The sequence below is a fragment of the Scyliorhinus torazame genome, chromosome 7, assembly GCF_047496885.1.
Source record: "Scyliorhinus torazame isolate Kashiwa2021f chromosome 7, sScyTor2.1, whole genome shotgun sequence".
In the NCBI taxonomy this organism is placed as follows: Eukaryota; Metazoa; Chordata; class Chondrichthyes; order Carcharhiniformes; family Scyliorhinidae; genus Scyliorhinus; species Scyliorhinus torazame.
In genome coordinates this window covers 23,791,831-23,813,703 of record NC_092713.1, presented here as the reverse complement: position 1 = coordinate 23,813,703, position 21,873 = coordinate 23,791,831, and the positions used below count along the sequence as shown (strand labels likewise).

The 21,873-nt window shown below is 48.0% G+C and overlaps 1 protein-coding gene and 1 non-coding gene across 2 annotated transcripts in view; one reads left to right on the top strand and one right to left on the bottom strand.

The window, feature by feature from the left end:
* Positions 1–4,785: 4,785 nt before the first annotated feature.
* LOC140427261 (uncharacterized) overlaps positions 4,786–21,873 on the bottom strand; it is a 33,368-nt gene continuing 16,280 nt past the window's right edge. The window contains exons 2-3 of the mRNA XM_072512854.1: positions 6,408–6,608; positions 4,786–5,375 (exon numbers count right to left, since the gene is read on the bottom strand). Of these exons, the coding sequence (XP_072368955.1) occupies positions 5,217–5,375; positions 6,408–6,608 (360 nt within the window). The 3' untranslated portion in view covers positions 4,786–5,216. The remainder of the gene's footprint in view (positions 5,376–6,407; positions 6,609–21,873) is intronic.
* On the top strand, positions 10,519–10,606 carry trnay-gua (transfer RNA tyrosine (anticodon GUA)). Its single transcript is given in 2 exon segments — positions 10,519–10,555; positions 10,571–10,606. It is a non-coding gene; the product is annotated as a tRNA-Tyr (tRNA).

Sequence of the window (21,873 nt, the reverse complement as noted above, 5' to 3'; positions counted from 1 at the left end):
TGTTAACAATCTGCACAATCTAATACACTCTTCAGGTAACGCAATCTTTTTTTAACAAACAATTTTATTGAAGTATTTTTGGCATTATAAACAGTTACAGATTACAGAAATATGCAAACATCAATATTAAACCAATACTTCAATCAAACCATACTGCACATGCCCGTTCCTCTCCCATAGACACTACCCGCCTATTTATCCCTCCTACTCTACTCTAATCTCCCCCCCCCCACTGACGTTCACTCTCCCGCGAAGAAGTCGATGAATGGTTGCCACCTTAGGGCGAACCCCAGTACAGATCCCCTCAAGGCGAACTTAATTTTTTCCATACCCAAAAAACTTGACATGTCCGAAAGCCATAGTTCGGTCTTTGTGGGTTTGAGCCCCTCCATGCCAGCAGTATTTGCGGCCGGGCTATTAGGGAAGCAAAGGCCAGAACATCGGCCTCTTTCTCCCCCCGGACTCCTGGGTCTTCCAAAACCCCATAAAATTGCCACCTCTGGAGTCATCACCACCCTTGTTTTCAGCATCTGGGACATGACCCCCGCAAATCCCTCCCAGTACCCCCTAAGCTTAGGACATGCCCAAAACATGTGAACGTGGTTCGCTGGTCCTCCCGCGCATCTAGCAGGTAACGCAATCTTAAAGGGTTAAAAGCAGTGTGATGTTTTTGCAGCGGGTGAGATTACTGAGAGCAAAGGGTAGGAATAGGAATGGAGCCAGCGAGCAGGTGGGAGAGAGTGGAGGTTCCGGAACATCTGCAAATGCAAATACGACACCCATCATTTCCGTCCCCTCAAGCTGGGCAAACTGCCTTACTGTTGGTTGATGTGGACATCAGTTATGCCCATCCCCCTGTGAAATGAATGAAAATCGCTTATTGTCACAAGTAGGCTTCAAATGAAGTTACTGTGAAAAGCCTCTAGTCGCCACATTCCGGCGCCTGTTCAGGGAGGCTGGTACGGGAATTGAACTGTGCTGCTGGCCTGCTTTCAAAGCCAGCGATTTAGCATTGTGCTAAACCAGCCCCTGTGTGCTACCAGGCTGGCTATTGTATTGGTGGGCATTTGCTGTGTCTCCTGCAAATGACATCATTGATTACCTGTGCGTACGTGCAGACAGGTAGCGGCAGCCATCTTGCATAGGCAGCAAGCGCAGCAGAAGATCTGAACCACTTTTGGTTCTGGCCTCATTTAAATGCCGTTGGCAAGTTACGGGTGCCTGGGAGTGGGCAGTCTTCCGGCTCCCACATTGATCCAGCTGGCAGGTAGGGCGATGTTCTTGGGAGGGCCTCACACATGACGCACTATCAATTACCACAAAGACGAGAGTAGTGGAATAATCGAGGCTTTATTGATCAAAGATGTTGTGCGTCCTGTAGCTGGAACCAGAATGGCTGCAACACCGGCGATCACACTCATTTATACGCTGCCTACTGGGCGGAGCCAGCAGGCAGGGATTTACCCATGTACCTCTAGTGCACGGGCAGTGCCGTAATACACATAATACTGGTAGTGATGACTACCACAACACATATCTGCAACAGACTCGGATTATTTTATTTTATTTTCTTGACTTCACAAATATAAAGATGAAATCCCCCCTCAGCTGGTTTGAGCGTCGTTTTAAATGCTTGATGCAGCCCGTTTGTAAAACTGAAAATTTCAGTCAGTGGTGTGCGGTCCTGCTTTCAGGAGCTTCCCACAGGAAAAAGGAGGGACGCATTCTGCAAGCTCATGGTCCCACCTGTAACAATTGGTTAGGCATTAGTTCGACAGTTGCTTTCGATTGTCAGCTGCTCATTGATTAGGCGAGAAACAGGTGGCTAATGTTTGAAAAACATTCTTTACTTCTTCTCTGGCAGGGGCTCTGGGGTTGGTTAGGGCTGAATTTACTCACCAAAAAGCCCTTTTCTGGGATTTTGTTTTCTCCTCAGAGTCCACCTTCATTAAATTGCTCAATCGCTGAAATCGGCCTCTGATTGTTTGGGAAGGGTAAATATTTACAGTTAATGCAGACTGGCAACGCATGGGCATGCAGCCATGAGGCACGAGATCTGCCTCAGTTACAGGCAACCTCTGAACGTGGAAAGCACTAAAGTGACGAAGTCCACGAGGAAAAGAAAACTCTAACTTGCAAATCTCTCTTTTGGCTGTGGTAAACCATAACTATGCAAGTAACTGGTGCTGACGAAAGGGAAAAGCAAATTTCAATAAACCTTAAAGAGGAAATGTTCTGTTCACATAGCAAGGGAAGGTCAAATGGTTCCAGTTTGGGCACACGTTAAAGGAACAGCAGCCCAGTTGTTTTATATAATTGCGTAACATATCTCAGCTATGCCGCTGGAACAAAGGCTCAAAGCAAAAAGCTGTAGAGAAGGGGGCCAAAAGATAGACGGAAAGAAAGGAAGCTCTAAAAAAAACAGTTTGCTACTGAAGAAAATAAGGGTTGAAGAAGGAGAAGTTAACAGTGCACATGAAAATCCGCAGAGGATTGACTGCTCAATAGGCTTTTGTACATTGAGACTCCCTAGTTGAATCCAATTTGTTTTACAACGCGGAAGCATGTTTCAACATATACCGAGTTTATTTCCTTGCGGAACACAATAAAGGCCATATCCGAGATGAACAAGCAGTAAAAGACAAGCAAAGATTGATTAGAAAGTAGTGTTTTGGTCATGGGAAGTTCGAGCTTTAAAGGCTTGAATAATTTAAGAGGGGGGGGGAAAGACGAAGTGGAGTTAAGGAATTTGTAGCAAAGATTGTTCGAGCTGGAAGTCTTGTTTTTAACACAGAAGGTATGCAGACGATGTTACAGAACAGAACAGAGTTGCGAGGGGTAGATGATGACGCAATGCGGCAGTTACTGTTGTTTGCAGTATACTTGGCTTCTGCTGTCGAACAGTTGACTCTTCAGTGCAGGTGGCTTCTAAGACCATAAGACATAGGAGCAAAATTAGTCCAGTCAGCCCATCGTGACTGCTCTGCCATTCAACCAAGACTAATATCTTTCACAGCCCAGTCTCCTGCCTTCTCCCCTTAACCCCTGATCCCCTTATTAATCAAGAACCTATCTATCTCGGTCTTAAAGACACTCAGTGATTTGGCCTCCACAGCCTTCTGCGGCAAAGAGTTCCACAGATTCGCCACCCTCTGGCTGAAGACATTCCCCCTCACCCCAGTTTTAAAGGATCGTCCCTTCAGTCTGAGGCTCTGCCCTCGGGTTCTAGTTTTTCCTACTAGTGGACATATCCGCTCCACATCCACTCTATCCAGGCCTCTCTGTATCCTGTAAGTTTCAATAGGATCCCACCCTCACCCTTCTAAACTCCAACGAGTACAGACACAGAGTCTTCAACCGCTCCTCATATGACAAGCTCTTCATTCCAGGGATCATTCTTGTGAACCTCCTCTGGATCCTTTCCAAGGCCAGCTCACCCTTCCTTAGATACGGGGTCCAAAACTGCTCACAATACTCCAAATGCGGTCTGACCAGAGCCGTATACAGCCTCAGTCGTTTGGTAGCGATTTCAGCTCTTTTCCAGTTGCTATCCGATGGCTTATCGACTTTCACAGAAAGAGAGAGGGAGAGTTGTAGATGTACCAGCAAAAAGCTGGCTATCGTTGCAGGGGCCCTGCCTTGGTCACTGTATTCATTTCAGTGTGGCAGACTTTCATCTGCATTTCTCACAGCACACAAACCCCCACTGACAGACTGACAGACAAGGCAGCACAGGCTGGTAGCAAGCAGGCCTTTAACCCCCAGATGTGTGTATTCCAAGAGCACCTGTCTAGGCTGTTACATCTCGGGTCTTGGAGGTCTCCCTCTGCCCTTCTTGGAGATGGCTGGTTTTACAAGAGTCTTGACGAGAAACAGAGGGTGAAGTTCTGTTCTTCAGTAGAGAAACCCCCGCAACCATCCTTGTCAGTAGCTAGTTGTACATTCTTAGCCACCTTTGGCATTTCCGTCTATATTTAAAAATATACAACTTATTTAAAGTCTAATATAATTCTAGAATTTTGTGTCATAACATGAGTTAACAAGAATAGCCTTGGCATACTGAGGCCAGCAGTGTCCTTGTCACAAGTTGAGCCCCAGTGAAGAGAACTGGAGAGCCTAATGCTCTTCAAATTACAGGGCACAAGGCGATCAGAGTTTGATTTTTAAAAATTCATTCGTGAGATGTGGTGTTGACTGAGACCCTTGCTCCAGTCAATTGATAGTCATAGACCTAATTTAAGTTATGAGGAGAGGTTAGATAGGCTTGGGTTGTTTTCGCTGGAGCAGGGAGAACTGGGGGGGGGGGGCGACCTGATTGAGGTGTACAGGATTCTGAGGGGCATGGACAGGGTGGATAGGGAGCAGTTGGCCCCACTCGTTGAAGGGCCGGTTATGAGGAGGACACAAGTTCAAGGGGAGGGGCGGGAGGTTCAGGGGGGATTTGAGGAAAACCTTCTTTACCCAGAGGGTGGTGACGGTCTGGAACACACTGCCTGGGGGGATATTAGAGGTTGGTTGCCTCACATCCATTAGTCCTTTACTTGTAACCAAGTAAGCGGTTGGAATGAATCATTATCTTACTCTTACAACACCTTAATTACAGTTTTAGAAAACACACAGGCTGGGTACCATAAACCTAGGTTCTTTAATAATATTACTGCAACAAATATATACCTTAACCCAGACTTTTAAAAAATTTACTGCATCAGATATAAAATACAATATATATATTAATTTCTTACATTTTACTTAGTTGTAATCAGATTGCTGTTTGTGGGATCTTGCTGTGTGAATATCCGCTGCTACGTTTCCTACATTACAACAGTCACTATACTTGAAGAGGTATTTATTCATCGTAAATGGCATTTTGAGACATCTTGACGTCATGAAAGGTGCCATGTCAATGCAGGCAATACGGTCTACAGTGGAAATTCCTTTTTAATCTCTGCTCCAGGGTGTCACTGGGGGCGAGGATGGGTTGCAGCTGTGGCTATAACACCTTGGGGGCAAAATCCATTGTTGTGATTCGCTGCTCATTCACTAAGTAAAAGAGGAGTCAGTCGTTTCTTAACATAGGTTTATTCACAAAACACTGGTGGAAACCAGTGCCCTAACCTTTCCTCAATTCTTAACAGCAGCTCTTACTTACAAACTAGAACATGCACTTCATATAACATTAACATCTGTGACTCAAATACCCATCAAGTTAACCTTTGTTAGTGCAAATTGTACTTCCTATTATTGGAAGCAACTGTAGCAATAGAGGAAATGGGGGCGGGGGGCTTTCCATTTCTTGATATTGCCAACACTGAGCTCAAGAATAGGATTGGGAGTCCAGACATCAAAGATAATGAGATACTGGCTGTTCTTTCGACCTGAAAGAAATAAGATTAAAATGTGCCTTGGTGGAATGTATTGAAATATGAATAATGTAAAAATACACAAGTGTTAGAATTATATTTTGCGCACTGAATTTGATTCTTCACAACCCAGGTCTGACAAGAAATAGAAACATATGTGTTTAAATATCCTGTTTGGTGTTAACACAAAACCCCAATTAATTTCACAATATTTCATAATCACCAATAATGGCAGTCAATTTCCAGAGGACTGATACTCCCCTTGATTATTTTATTTTTAAGTATATTGTGAGCAATTTCTAATATTTCCGCCCTCCAGAGTATCTCTTTTTTTTTTAAGAGTACCCAATTCATTTTTTCCAATTAAGGGGCAATTCAGCGTGGCCAATCCACCTACCCTGCACATCTTTTGGGTTGTGGGGGCGAAACCCACACAAACACGGGGAGAATGTGCAAATTCCACACAGACAGTGACCCAGGGCCGGGATCGAACCTGGGACCTCGGTGCCATGAGGCAGCAGTGCTAACCACTGCGCCACTGCTGCCCTCCTCCAGAGTATCTTTGTTGGGATTGAAACTCTATGGGCTGCAGTCCCTTTAATTCTACTGGGCTTGGATCTTACTGTGTCCTCCAACTCGGTCGGCCACCATGGTCACAGTTTGAATGTAACAGGCGGCAGAAGAGCCATTTCAGGCTCAGCTTTGGTATCTAACTTCCCCAAACACCCAAAGAATGAATGTTCATCCACCCGCTTGCCCCCCCCAGGTGGTGGGAGATTCCACCCAGGTCTATCCTTCAAGTGCCAGGCAATGACCAACTTCTACAAGAGAGAATCTAATCATCTGCTCTTGACATTCAGCAGCATTTACAATACCATACTCTCCAACATCATCGCTATCCTGGGGAGTTACCGTTGACCAGAAACTGAACTGGACCAGCCATGTAAATACCGCAGCTAATAAAACATTGTTGTTTGCGGGTACAAGCCACTTAGTAGGCCTGAACTATACTGAGAGGCCTCATGTTTTGAGCCAAGTACACCTTACCTCACGAAGTGGATCATCTGTCAGTGCATAGCAAGATCCCCTTTCATTTCTCGGACCTCCTTGCTTAAAGAGCTTCCACCCATTATTTTGTCTTGTGTGAGGTAGGAGGACGTTTGGAAAACTGCCGGAGGCCCAGAGTACCTCCCCATTTCCGTGTTGGTCCTTCCAATCGCCCGGTGTCTTAGCTGGAGACTGGCAGAACTGCAGAGGATTTACAAAGCCAATTTAAGCATTTTAAACCATTGATCCCACAATTATACACTGTTTAAATTGAATTTCACACACAATCTTTGAGTTTTGATGAAAAGTGGCAAATTTTGTTCATTAATTTCAAGGTAATGCATTGCCACATCTCCTTTACCCGACTTCCTGTTTAATATTATACAAAAAAATCAAGAAAGGAACAATGTATGAAGTGTACATAAAAAAAATCCAAAGTATTACAACATGCCATTCAATCATCATTGTTTGGAAGAGGCAAATTGTGTATCGTCTGGTTATGAAACCAAACTCTGACATCCATGCGTTGCTTCCTCTTTTGAGACCTGATTCAGCTGTTATGTAATATATTGAGCAAGTGTATTTCCATTGTAAAGGTTCGATGTTTTCACTAACAGTTGCTTAGTAGTACAGAACTCGAATATTGCTTGAAAGAGAGACATGTTGTCAAAGCTTTTCATCTTGAACTCATCAGGACAAACACAAGAATGTCAAATTTCAAATGATCATGACAATTTATGCTACAGGAGGAAAGGGCAGCATAAAAGAAAAAGAGAAAAGCATACAAAGTGGCGGGCATTAATGGGAAGCCAGAGGATTGGGAAGCCTTTAAAAGTGAGCAGAGGACAACTACAAAAGCAATAAGGAGGGAGAAGATGAAATATGTGTACGCTCGCTAGTAATATAAAAGAAGATAGGAAGAGTTATTTTCAATATATAAAAGGTAAGAGAGAGGCAAGAATAGACATTGGACCACTGGAAAATGAGGCTGGAGAAGTAATAATGGGAAACAAAGAAATGCCAGAGGATCTGAATAGTAACTTTGCATCAGTCTTCACGGTGGAAGACACCAGTGGGATACCAGAACTCCAGGAGAATCAGGGGGCAGAGGTCAGTGTAGTGGCCATCACTAAAGAGAAGGTTCTGGGGAAACTGAAAGGTCTGAAGGTGGATAAATCAGGGTTATAAAGGAGATAGCTGAGGAGATTGTGGAGGCATTGGTGGTGATCTTTCAAGAATCACTAGAGGCAGGGAAGGTCCCTGAGGACTGGAAAGTAGCTAATGTAACATCGCTGTTTAAGAAGGGAGGTAGGCGGAAGACGGGAAATTATAGGCCGGTTAGCCTGACTTCGGTCATTGGTAAGCTTTGGGGTCCATTATTAAAGAGGAGATTGCGGAGTACTTGGAAGTGCATGATAAAATAGGACTGAGTCAGCACGGCTTCGTCAAGGGGAGGTCATGTCTGACAAATCTGTTAGAGTTCTTTGAGGAGGTAACAAGGAAGTTGGACAAAGGAGAACCAGTGGACGTAATCTATTTAGATTTCCAGAAGGTGCCGCATAGGAGGGTGTTAAATAAGTTAAGAGTCCTGGTGTTAAGGGTAAGATCCTGGCATGGATAGAGGATTGGCTGACTGGCAGAAGGCAGAGAATGGGGATAAAGGGGTCTTTTACAGGATGGTAGCCGGTGAATAGTGCTGTGTCTCAGGGGTCTGTGCTGCGTCCACAACCTTTCATAATATACATTGGGATATCAGCAGTTATGCACTCAGGTAGAGAGGTTGGAACATAAACCACAATAACTATGGGATCCATGACTATTGCAGGATTCTGGAGGAGAACAGGAGGCATCTCTCCCTGCACACCATTAGGTTCCAGGAAAATTGGAGGGATGATCGGCATGAAGGATGATCGGCATGAAGGATGGTTGAAGCTGGTCTCAAAGTAAAATCTGTCCACCACTTTCTTGTAAAGTCCTGGTTATGGTGCAGTCAGAAATCCGAACTGGGAAGGAGCCTGGACAGGAGCGAAGGAGCCCAGGGCTCTCTGATGAGAGAAAAGTGAAATATCTCCTTGAGAAAGAACCATTGGAACCAATGGCATTTTTCCTGCTTTAACAAGGGACTCCAGGATTCATGAGCTTCACAATAAAGGTGCTCAATTTCAGCATTAGCACACAGGAATGTGAAAATTGGGAATGGACGTAACCATTAAGGAGGCACAGGTGCTGAATATATGCATTCCATATCAATTAAATCCTTGAATGCGTTTTCTTTGAGTGGCATTGGATAACGGGCCAAAGGACATTCAGTCATAACTCGTGCAAGTTAACTTTAATCGGGATGCCAGTTGAAGGACATTGATTTAATGATTACATATAGTTTATTGGTTAGAAAGAAGTGAATTGTTATCCTCCTGAGATTGGAGGTGTGAGTTTGGTAGGATGTCATTAATGTGTCCAAACCTTTTCCAAACTCTGCGGGATTGAGGTGTTAAGAGTCAGGTTGGCATCTTGGTCATCTCATTCTATGAGCTGCACCTCAGCTGCAAGGCTGTATCAGCAACAGGGCTAGTAGCAAGGACGTAGCTCAAAGCCATGACGGCGGCTTTTTGTTTGCGAGGGAGAGATTTAGTATTTTTCCCCATTATTCATTAACTAGTTACATCTATCAGTCAGTCCACAGTGCGAGGTCAGTAAAAGTCAGACCACACCACAGCCTGAAGGCCCCACCGAGCAAGAGCGGTTATGGAAGATCAGATTGGGAGCCGACAATGGGAGAAGGAGAAATTGTCCAGCCGGTAACTGGCACAGGAACAGTCGAATCAATTACAGAAACTCCACTCTGCGTTTTCTAAGTTGTGGAGTATTTTGAACAAGAATGAGTGGAATTTGGTGAAAAACCTGCATGAGAAAAGGATGGTATTTTGTTCAGAACAGAGACAAATCTGCAAGAAATACAAGGCTATTCAAAGGAAGTTTTTCTTGTTAGAAATAAATAAGCTGGACTTTTGTCCAGAAAGTAACGTTTCCAAGTATGCTGATGATGGAATTCTCAACAGTGAAGTAAATAGTGAGAACCAGGGACTGATTTAGCACAGTGGGCTAAACAGCTGGCTTGTATTGCAGAACAATGCCAGCAGCACAGTTCAATTCCCGTACCGGCCTCCCTGAACAGGTGCTGGAATGTGGCGACTAGGGGCTTTTCACAGTAACTTCATTTGAAGCCTACTTGTGACAATAAGCGATTTTCATTTTATTTTTTTCCCATATTTTTATGATGTATCATTTATTATTTAAATTATAAAAACCTTTTGAGATTACAGTTTTATTAGGAAACTCTGTCAAATTTGTCAATTTAAAGAGGCCAAAATACAAATTTAAAAAATAAAATAAATTTAGAGTACCCAAATCATTTTTTCCAATTAAGGAGTAATTTAGCATGGCCAATCCAGCTAGCCTACACATCTTTGGGTTGTGGGGGCGAAACCTGCGCAAACACGGGGAGAATGTGCAAACCCCACACGGACAGTGACCCAGAGCCGGGATTGAACCTGGTACCTTGGCGCTGTGAGGCTGCAGTGCTAACCACTGCGCCACCGTGCTGCCTTCAAAATACAAATTTATCCAGCTGCCATTTTTCCCCAAGGGGAACAGGAACATGAGGAGGCCATTCAGCCCCTCTAGCCTGCTCCACATTCACTGACATCATGCCTGATCTACCACCCACTCCATATACTTGCCTTTACCCCATATCCCTGACAAAATTCTATCTCAGATTTAAAGTTAGAATTGATCTGACATCAAAGTGTTTTGATGAGCATCCTAATTTCATTCCCGAAGGATCCAAAAAAGGTTAGGCGGCGTTACTGGGTTACGGGGATAGGGTAGGGTGGAGGTATGGGCTTAAGTAGGGTGCTCTTTCCAAGGGCCGGTGCAGACTCGATGGGCCGAGTGGCCTCCTTCTACACTGTAAATTCTATGATTCTATGACTGTAACTAAATCCCTGGGGGACTGCTAGATCTGCAGTCCACAGCTGCAATAACAAAGGACCTGGGGCTTTTAATAGTCCACGAGGGGACCGTAACCACATATCACTGCTTTCCAGCCTCTCCTTCGATAGCTCAGCTGGTATAGCGGAGGACTGTAGATCATTAAAACTGACATCCTTAGGTCGCTGGTTCAATTCCAGCTCGAAGGAAGCCACCCTTCCCTAAAGGGGCTGGTTTAGCTCACTGAGCTAAATCGCTGGCTTTTAAAGCAGGCCAGCAGCACGGTTCAATTCCCGTACCAGCCTCCCGGAATGTGGCGACTTGGGGCTTTTCACAGTAACTTCATTGGAGCCTACTTGTGACAATAAGGGATTTTTTTTTTCAGATAACAGCCCAGTACTGCAAATGTGTCTGAATAGTAGAAATAATTCACTCCTCAGGGGCCAGACACTCAAGGACCATAGACCTGTATTTATTGCAAGTATGGCTCTATGTATGTGCCTTGTTAACCATTGGATATTTGTCTTAATTAGGCAAGCGTAGATTTTTTGTGATTGGTCAGATGCTACTGTGGGAAACCGATGAAGTAATTAAGACGATCAGTTGTGATTGGATACTGGTCATCTTCGAATAAGTGTACAATTTCAATTGGTGTATGGAAATTACTTGTAAAGGTATATTTGCTGCTGTATTCCTTTGTTCAGGGAGCTTGCGGGCCAGATGTTGGCAAACAAGATCCCTTGTTATAGCTTGAATAAAGATCTTAAACTGGAACTCTGTGTCATCTGGTCACTCGAGGGGAGTGAGATACACTATAGCCGATTGCTGTGAAAACCCCCAGCAGTAGCCTTGAAACTAAGTTCTTATCTTGGACTCTGTGCTCTGATAATTATGCGGTCTATTAATGTTGTCAATATATTTTCTTACAGGGAAGTGAATAATTTTGGTGTGATGCCCTGCACCGTTGGTTATCCTGATTTAGTAAGTTTATATCATCATAGAATTTACAGTGCGGAAGGAGGCCATTCGGCCCATCGAGTCTGCACCGGCTCTTGGAAAGAGCACCCTACCCAAGGTCAACACCTCCACCATATCCCCATAACCCCACCCAATACTAAGCGCAATTTTGGACACTAAGGGCAATTTATCACGGCCAATCCACCTAACCTGCACATCTTTGGACTGTGGGAGGAAACCGGAGCACCCGGAGGAAACCCACGGGGAGGATGTGCAGACTCCACACAGAGAGTGACCCGAGCCGGAATCGAACCTGGGACCCTGGAGCTGTGAAGCAATTGTTCTATCCACAATGCTACCGTGCTGCCCTAAACACTGAATGTTCAGTTTGGGATTTGTGCAGTTTCTTTATCCAACATGTCCTTGGTGGGAGGACGAGCAGAGTCCGGGCAGAATGAAGGTGGGAGGGGAGGAGTTGGTAGGATTAGTTCTTTCCTCGCTATGTTCGAGGATGGTTCGCCCCCATCCTCACTCTCGCAATAAGAGGGCATATGAATGAATATGCGCAATGCCTTCAAATAACCAAACCATTCCCATTGATATCAAATCCATTTTCAAAAGTATAAATAAAGATAGTCTATGAACTATGTGAATATTTCTTAACTTTTCTTACCTTAACACGATGTCAAGATATAGCCATGACATCCACAGCAGCGATGGAGGCAGCCTTCTGGCTGCTCCTTACTGTTGTCTGTGATGACCTTGGCGGATGTCCTCTGGTGTCCTGTGGCCTGGAAGACCCCAGCCTGATAAGGGTACCCTGCTCTGGGTTAGATGCACCCCTCCCCTCGGCCTGGACAGCTGGAGTTGAAATTCAGAATGGCCTGACACCCTTAGAATGTCCAGTGCGGAGGTCCCCTGGGGTATCGAGCTGATGCTCCTCCTCCCTGAGGCTGTCTGAGGGCGTCTCCCTGACTCCGTGAGGGAAAAGGGAGGTCAAGGTGCCCCATCCCCCTCTTGTCGAGCCACTGATGGATCCCACCAGTGCCTCTAGCTATGGTGTGCAGGTCCAAGTGCAAATCCGGCAAAAAACCTGCTGGACCAAGATGTCCAAGGTGGTCGCCACCCTTCACATGGTTACTTCAGGCATTGGCATGTTGTAACGCAGACAGACCCCTTCATCGTTCACTCCAGTCTGCTGAGTGATAATTGCATCTCTGCCCGATGTTCCACTTCATGTCGCATCTCCAGAATTGTGTTGCCGGCTGCTCGCAGAGGCTCATCATCTGATTTGGATTTCGCTGATCTCCAGTAGTCCTCTGAATGCCAGAGACCTGAGTTGTCACTGCCACTGCCTGGAGACATGTCAGGAGATATCTTCCCGAAGTGACCCCAGGCCTAATCGAGAACTAGAACTTACCCTGGTGGAGCGGCCGAGATCATTCTTCTGCTTCCTACCCTGGACAGCGTTGTGGGGGCAGCTGCCAGCCGCGCACGCCTGCTTTGCTATCGCCTCTCTGGTTGGAGAGATGAGGTTGGTGTGCTCCCTGGGACCTTCCCTCGGGTAAACACACACCGACGTTGGCGCACTCCTCTTACCAAAGCCTCGAGGGATTTGTTCCTAAATCTGGGGGCAGCGTGGGGGGGGGCAGCGGAGTGTTGCAGCCATCGTCTTTTGGTTTTCAGCCATTTTGTGTCGGTCTCCTGGAGAGAGCTGGGCTGGAGAGAGTAAAATGCTCGGATGCTGTTTAGACATGGCCACCGACCTTTGGCCCCCATGAGGTAACAATGGGGCGGACGAGTGAGTCCCTGACCTGCCAGGTGATTTGGAGATACACTCGCTGTTTACGGAACGGGTTTCCGAGTGTGAAATCAGCCGCGATTTCCCACCTCCCTGGCCATCACCACGGAAACCGCCTGCCAGAGCATTGAGTTTCGAAAACGGAACACCGCCCAAGATATCTGTTCAATTTACACCCTGTTGCTTAATTCCCATTATTAATTCCCCATTCTCATTCTCCAGATGACCACCACTCACCTTAGTTACCCCTTCCGTTTCCAACTACCTGCAGAAACTCTCACTTTCTGCTTTTCTCTCTCCAGCTCGTTTTCTCTCCTGCTCTAATTTCACCTTTCTTATTATTGTTTTCAGACGTTCTTTGCTGGTTTCTCTACGCTGTCTATCTCCTGGCCTACCACTCCTCACAGAATTACAGAATTGCTGCAGGGCAGAAGGAGGCCTTTCGGCCCATGGTGCCCATCCTGGCTCCTCGAAGAGCAGCTCACCTGGTGCCAATCCCCCACCTTCTCCCTGTGATGCTGCACATTCTTCCTCTTCAGACAACAGCCTGAGTACTGCAACGGAAGCTGCCTCCACTACACTCTCAGACAGTGCATTCCTGACCCCAACCACTTGCTGCGTGCAAAACGTTTCTCCCCCTATCTTACTTTAAATCTGCGTGCTCTCTCGTTCTTCGTGGGTGGGAAAAGTTTCTCCCCTATCTGCACTGTCCAGACCCTTCATCATTTTCAATACCTCAGTCCAATCTCCTCTTCACCTTGTTATGGGCCAGGGCTTAGAGAACCCCAAAGTTTATCATGGAGTTCACCTGACCCACAACTTTTAATAGATTGTGGTATGGGGAGCACACAGCCCACTCTACAGGTGTGGCACAGCAGAAATGGAAAAGTATTTTTTCAAGCAAACCAATGTTTATTCTATGAACTCAAGTTAACCTTTTTAAAACATACAGTGAACACCATTAATTCAAATACAACCCCAAAGAATACAACACTAAGTAATCCTTTAAGCTTTCCTTTTAACATCCATAAGACTTAAAACACCTTTTACCAGAAGCACATCAGGTTAAAGTCACTACTGTTGTTAGTTTTAAATCACCAGGATCGATTTACAGTCTTTAGATTACAGAGAGAGACTCTAATACACCTTCTGGCTGTGACTGCAGCTATCCAGCTCTGAAAACGAAACTAAAACACACCCTGCAGCAAACAGCCTAAAACGAAAGTAAAAAGCTGAAAGACAGCCCAGCTCCACCCACTCTCTGACATCACTGCAGTAATAACCACCCATTTCTTAAAGGTACCCTCACTACAGATACTTATATATACACGCATTTATTTTTAAAAAAAAATTTATTCAGGTTTTTTAACAACACAATTTTTTCCCTTTACAAACAATAACCCCCCCCGCCATAACAAAATAACGCAAAATCTCCCTGAGCAAGATATATACATGGCAAGATGGTATATTTACATAGCTTTATACACTTGGCCGCACGTACCGTTTCTCTCCACCCTCCATGCCATCTCCCGCTCGTCCATCCCCTCAAACAATCTCTCGTTCCCCCCTCCCCCCTCCCCCCCCAGGGTTGCTGCTGCTGACCGATCTTCTTCTAACGCTCCGCGAGATACTCTAGGAACGGTTGCCACCGCCTGTAAAACCCCTGTGCAGACCCTCTGAAAGCAAACTTAATTCTCTCCAATTTTATGAACCCCGTCATGTCGTTAATCCAGGCCTCCAGGCTAGTGGGCTTCGCCTCCTTCCACAATAGCAAGACCCTTCGCCGGGCTACTAGGGACGCGAAGGCCAGAATTCCGGCCTCTTTCGCCTCCTGCACTCCCGGCTCATCCACTACTCCAAATATTGCTAGTCCCCAGCTTGGCTTGACCCGGACTTTCACCACCTGGGATATTACCCCCGCCACACCTCTCCAGAACCCCTCCAATGCCGGGCATGACCAAAACATATGGACATGGTTCGCCGGGCTCCCTGAACATCTTTCACATCTATCCTCTACCCCAAAGAACCTACTCAGCCTCGCCCTCGTCAAATGCGCTCTGTGAACCACCTTAAATTGTATCAGGCTGAGCCTGGCACACGAGGAGGAGGAATTAACCCTACCCAGGGCATCAGCCCATAGCCCTTCCCCAATCTCCTCCCCCAGCTCCTCCTCCCATTTACCTTTCAATTCTTCTACTAGCGCTTCCCCCTCTTCTTTCATCTCTTGGTATATTTCCGACACTTTGCCCTCCCCGACCCATACCCCCGAGATCACCCTATCTTGAACTTCTTGTGCCGGGAGCAACGGAAATTCCCTCACCTGTCGCCTCACAAAAGCCCTCACCTGCATATATCTAAATGCATTTCCCGGGGGTAACTCAAATTTCTCCTCCAGTGCCCCTAGGCTCGCAAATGTCCCGTCAATGAACAGGTCCCCTATTCTTCTTATCCCCGCCCAATGCCAGCCTTGGAACCCCCCGTCCATCTTCCCCGGGACAAACCGGTGGTTACCCCTGATCGGGGACCACTTCGATGCTCCCATTGCACCCCTGTGCCTTCTCCACTGGCCCCAGATCCTTAGTGTTGCCGCCACCACCGGGCCTGTGGTGTATTTTGTCGGCGAGAGCGGCAGCGGTGCCGTTACCAACGCCCCCAGGCTCGTTCCTTTACAGGACGGCATCTCCATCCTCTTCCATGCCGCTCCCTCTCCCTCCATGATCCACTTGCGGATCATCGCCACGTTTGCTGCCCAGTAGTAACTCCCTAGGTTTGGCAAAGCCAACCCTCCTCGGTCCCTATTGCGTTCCAAGAACCCTCTCCTAACCCTCGGGGTCTTATTTGCCCACACATACCCCATAATACTCCTACCTACTCTCTTGAAAAAGCCCTTGGTGATCACGATGGGGAGGCACTGAAACACGAACAAAAATCTCGGAAGGACCACCATTTTGACCGACTGCACCCTACCCGCCAGCGAGAGTGGGAGCATGTCCCATCTTTTAAAATCCTCCTCCATTTGCTCCACCACCCTCGTCAAATTCAGTTTATGTAGGGCCCCCCAACCTCTGGCTTTCTGGATCCCCAGATACCGAAAACTCCTCTCCGCCCTCCTCAGCGGTAGGTCCCCTATCCCTCTTTCTTGGTCCCCTGCCTGTAATACAAAAAGCTCACTCTTCCCTACATTAAGCTTGTAGCCCGAGAACACTCCAAACTCCTTCAGAGTCTGCATGACCTCCACCATCCCCTCCATTGGATCCGCCACGTATAGCAGCAGGTCATCCGCATATAGCGATACCCAATGCTCCTCTCCCCCGCGGACTATCCCCCTCCATTTCTTAGACTCCCTAAGTGATATGGCCACGGGTTCGATCGCCAATGCAAACAACAGGGGGGACAGGGGGCACCCCTGCCTCGTCCCTCGGTACAGCCAAAAGTACTCCGACCTCCGCCGGTTCGTCACTACACTCGCCACCGGGGCGCTGTAAAGGAGCTTAACCCATCCAATAAACCCTCCCCTGAACCCAAACCTGCGCAATACCTCCCAGAGGTACTCCCACTCTACTTGGTCAAAGGCTTTTTCCGCGTCCATAGCTGCCACTATCTCCACCTCTACCTCCTCCGATTTCATCATTATCACGTTTAAGAGCCGCCGCACATTGGTATTTAACTGCCTGCCCTTTACGAATCCCGTTTGGTCCTCGTGAATCACCCCCAGGACACAGTCCTCAATCCTAGTGGCCAGTACTTTCGCCAATAGCTTAGCATCCACTTTGAGGAGCGAAATCGGCCTGTACGATCCACATTGCAGTGGATCCTTGTCTCGCTTTAGAGTCAAGGAGATTGTCGCCTCCGACATTGTCTGGGGCAGGGTTCCCTCCTCTCTTGCCTCGTTAAAGGACCTCACTAGTAGCGGGGCCAACAGGTCCACATATTTTCTATAGAACTCCACCGGGAACCCGTCCGGCCCCGGGGCCTTCCCCGCCTGCATGCTCCCCAAACCCTTACTCAACTCCTCCAACCCAATTGGTGCCCCCAAACCAACCGCCTCCTGCTCCTCAACCCTCGGGAACCCCAGCTGGTCCAGGAATCGTCTCATACCCTCTTCCTCCGCTGGGGGCTGGGATCTGTACAGTTCTTCATCGAAGGCCTTGAATACCTTATTTATTTTCGTTGCACTTCGAACCGTGGCTCCCCTTCCATCTTTGATTCCCCCTATTTCCCTCGCTGCCGCCCTCTTACAGAGCTGGTGTGCCAGCATCCGACTAGCCTTTTCCCCGTACTCGTAGGTTGCCCCCTGCGCCTTCCTCCACTGTGCCTCCGCCTTGCCCGTGGTCAGCAGATCAAACTCCGTCTGGAGCCATCGCCTTTCCCCAAGTAATCTTTCCTCTGGGGCCTCTGCGTATCTCCTGTCCACTCGCAAGATCTCCCCCACTAACCTCTCCCTTTCCATTCCCTCTGTCTTCTCCCTATGAGCCCTGATGGAGATCAGCTCTCCCCTGACCACCGCCTTCAACGCCTCCCATACCACCCCCACCCACACCTCCCCGTTGTCGTTGGCCTCCAAGTACCTTTCAATACACCCCCTCACCTTCCCACACACCACCTCGTCCGCCAACAGTCCCACATCCAGCCGCCACAGCGGGCGTTGGTCCCTCTCCTCTCCCAGCTCCAGTTCCACCCATTGCGGGGCATGGTCCGAAACGGCTATGGCCGAATACTCCGTCCCCTCCACTCTCGGGATGAGCGCCCTGCCCAGAACAAAGAAATCTATCCGGAAGTAAGCCTTATATACGTGGGAGAAAAAAGAAAATTCCCTGGCCTGCGGTCTTGCAAACCTCCATGGGTCCACTCCCCCCATCTGATCCATAAAACCCCTGAGCACCTTGGCCGCCACCGGCATCCTTCCCGTCCTTGATCTGGAGCGGTCCAGTGCTGGGTCCAGCACCGTATTGAAGTCTCCTCCCATTATCAGTCCTCCTACATCCAGGTCCAGAATGCGCCCCAACATGCGCGTCATAAATCCCGCATCATCCCAGTTCGGAGCGTATACATTTACCAACACCACCCACGTCCCTTGCAACCTACCGCTGACCATCACATATCTCCCTCCATTATCCGCTACGATAGTCTTGGCCTCAAATGACACCCGCTTTCCCACCAGAATTGCCACCCCTCTATTTTTCGCGTCCAATCCCGAGTGAAATACCTGTCCTACCCATCCCTTTCTTAACCCGACCTGGTCCGCCACCTTCAGGTGTGTCTCTTGGAGCATTGGCACGTCTGCCTTTAGTCCCTTCAAGTGCGTGAACACTCGAGCATTCTTCACCGGCCCGTTCAGGCCCCTCACGTTCCACGTTATCAGCCAGATTGGAGGGACTCCCCATTCCCCCCCCCCACCCCGACTAGCCATCTCCTTTTCTGGGCCAGTCCCTTGTCTGCGTTTCCCTCACTCTCCAGTCCCCCAGCCGGGGGACCCCCATCCCAGACACCTCTTCTGTGTCCCGTTCTCTTTCGGCCAGTGCAGCAGCAACCCTTCCCCCCCCCCCCCCTTCCCCCCCCATCCTCCTCTCCCCCCCCCCCCCCCCCGCTAGATCCCTGTCTAGCTTTTTTGCTCCCCCCATATCCCTCCCGTAAGTCAGCTGACACCTGCTGACCCCGGCTTCCCCCTCCATCCCTTTGACCCCCCCGTGTGGGAATCTCCCAATCAATGTACATTCCTTCATTCCCCTTCCCGCCTTTCTTGCCGCGTGCGGGAAAGAAAACCCCGCGCTTTCCAGAGCCTGCCCCGCCCCCCCATGGCGCAGCTCCTGTCGTGGCCTTGTCCCTCTCCCCCAGCCCATATAGCATTTCCTGCGCGTGGTTGACCTCCTATGTACAACAACCATCATACTTCAACCCTCAAACACCCCCCCTCCCACACAAACCCTCAATTAGAGTCCAATTTTTCAGCTAGTATAAAGGTCCACGCCTCTTCGGGCGTTTCGAAGCAGTGGTGTTGGCCGTTATATGTAATCCACAGTCGCGCTGGCTGCAACATTCCAAATTTCACTCCTTTCCGATGCAGCACCGCCTTGGCCCGGTTGAAACCCGCTCTCCGCTTAGCGACCTCCGCGCTCCAGTCCGGGTATATTCTGATCTCTGCATTGTCCCACTTACTGCTCCGTTCCCTCTTGGCCCATTTCAGGACCCTCTCTCTGTCCGTAAACCGGTGAAATCTCACCACCATCGCCCTTGGCGGCTCATTTGCCTTGGGCTTCCTCGCTAGCACTCGGTGCGCCCCATCCAGCTCCAGCAATCCCGGGGGGGCCTCCGCACCCATCAGCGTCCCCATCATTGTGCCCGCATATGCCGCGGCATCGGCCCCCTCCACTCCTTCTGGGAGACCCAGGATCCTCAAATTGTTTCTCCTTGACCTGCTCTCCAGGTCTTCAAGTCTTCCCGCCCACGTCTTGTGCAGCGCCTCGTGCCGCCCCACTCTCTCCGCCAGGCCCACGAGCTCGTCGTCGTTCTCACTCACTTTTTCCTGGATCTCCTGGATCTTCACCTCTTGGGCTTTCTGGGTTGCTCCAAGTCTTTCAATCATTGCCAGCATAGGCGCCACCATCTCCTTGCACAGCTCCTCGAAGCAGCACTTGATGAACTCTTGCACGCCTCTTTGTCCGTGGGCACCGCCATTTTTCTTTTTCTTTTCTTTCTTCTCTCGCTGCTCCAGGGCCGCATTTTTCGCCGTTTCGCTGCGGGTCCGATCCATGCAGGTTAGTAGGGGACCTTTCTCCTTCCTTCCCCACGGGTTGGTTATTTTAAAAAGTGCCGTTGGGGCTCCGTTAGCGGGCCCGAAAGTCCGCCTTCGCGGGAGCTGCCGAATCGCGCTGCTTAGCTCCGCATCGCCGCAACCCGGAAGTCATATACACCCATTTATAAACACCCATTTCTTAAAAGAACTCTCACATGACAACCTTCATTCCTACATTCTCCAACCTATCTTCATCATTGATGTTCCTCTTCCTTAGAATCATTCTTGTGAATCTTTTGTGCTCTCTCACTCCATGGTCTTTGCATCCTTCCTAAAGTGAATGTCCAGAAGGAGACGTAATATTCCATAGAATTCCAATAGTGCAGAATGAGGCATTCAGCCCATCCAGGCTGCGCCAACCCTCTGAAAGAGCACCCTACAAGGCCCACTAACCCCATCTAATATGCACATTGGAGATTGTGGGAGGAAACTGGAGCACCCGGAGGGAACCCATGCAGACACTGGGGGAAAGTGCACGCTCCATACAATCATCCAAGGCCGGATCGAACCAGGTCCCTAGTGCTGTGAGGCAGCAGTGCTAACCACTGTGCCACCGTGCCGCCCCTTCCAGATGAAGCCTGATTATTGACTCATAAAAGTTCAACGTAACGACCTTGGTCTTGTACTGTATGCACATATTAATAAAAACCACGATACTTTATGCTTTATTAACTTTTCTCTCAGCCTGTCTCACAACCGTCAATGACTTATGCACATGTACACCCAGGACCCTCTGATCCTGCACCCTCTTTCGAGTTAAATCTCACAGAATCATAGAAGGTTTATAGTGCAGAAAGAGGCCACTTAGCTCATTGCGTCTGTGCTGTTGTACCCTTTATTTCATATTGTCTGTCCGTGTTCGTCCTGCCAAAATGCACATTTCTCTGCACTGAACTTCATCTGCCACCAGTTTGCCCACTCCACCAACGTGTCTATGTCCTTTTGAAGTTCTACACTGTCATCCTCACAATTCAGAATGTTTCCAAGTTTTGTATCACCCACAACCTTTGAAATGGTGCCCTCTGTACCAAGGTCGGGTTTACTAACATGTCTGGAAAAACAAGGGTCGCAATACTTTGTAGAATTTCTTTGCGGAAGTGTCTGCTTTTTCTTTCAATTTGATACTATCTTTAATTTCCTTAGTTAACCAGGAATAATGCATTCCTCTCCGGGAGTCTTTCTTTCCCACTGGAATGTAGAACATGTTTCACAGACGTCAAAAAACCCCAGGAAGTGCTTTTTAAATAGTGAAGGGAAGGAGTGGCATGGTGGTATTGTCGCTGGACTAGTTAATCAGAGACCCAAGGTTATGCTCTTGGGATACGGGTTCGAATCCCGCTATGGCAGATGGTGAAATTTGAATTCAGTAAAAATCTGAGATTAAAAGTCTAATGATAAACATGTTACCATCTGGTTCACTAATATCCTTTGGAGAAAGAAATCCACAATCCTGACCTCATAGAATCATAGAATTTACAGTGCAGAAGAAGGCCATTCGGCCCATTGAGTATTCACCAGCCCTTGGAAAGAGCACCCTCCACCCTATCCCAGTAACCCCACCCAACCTTTTTGGACACTAAGGGGCAATTTAGCATAGCCAATCCACCTAACCTGCACATCTTTGAACTGTGGGAGGAAACCGGAGCATCCGGAGGAAACCCACGCAGACACGGGGAGAACGTGCAGACTCCACACAGACAGTGACCTAGAGCAGGGAATCGAACCTGGGACCCTGGAGCTGTGAAGCGACTATGCTAACCACAATGCTACCGTGCTGACCTGGCCTGGCTCTGCAGTCACATATGTGGTTGACTCTGAACGGCTGTGTGATGAATGTAGGAATTTCAGATATATTTTATTATGTTCTAGAAATTTCTAGAAAATTCTAGAATCCATTATCAAAGATTTTATAGCAGAGCACTTAG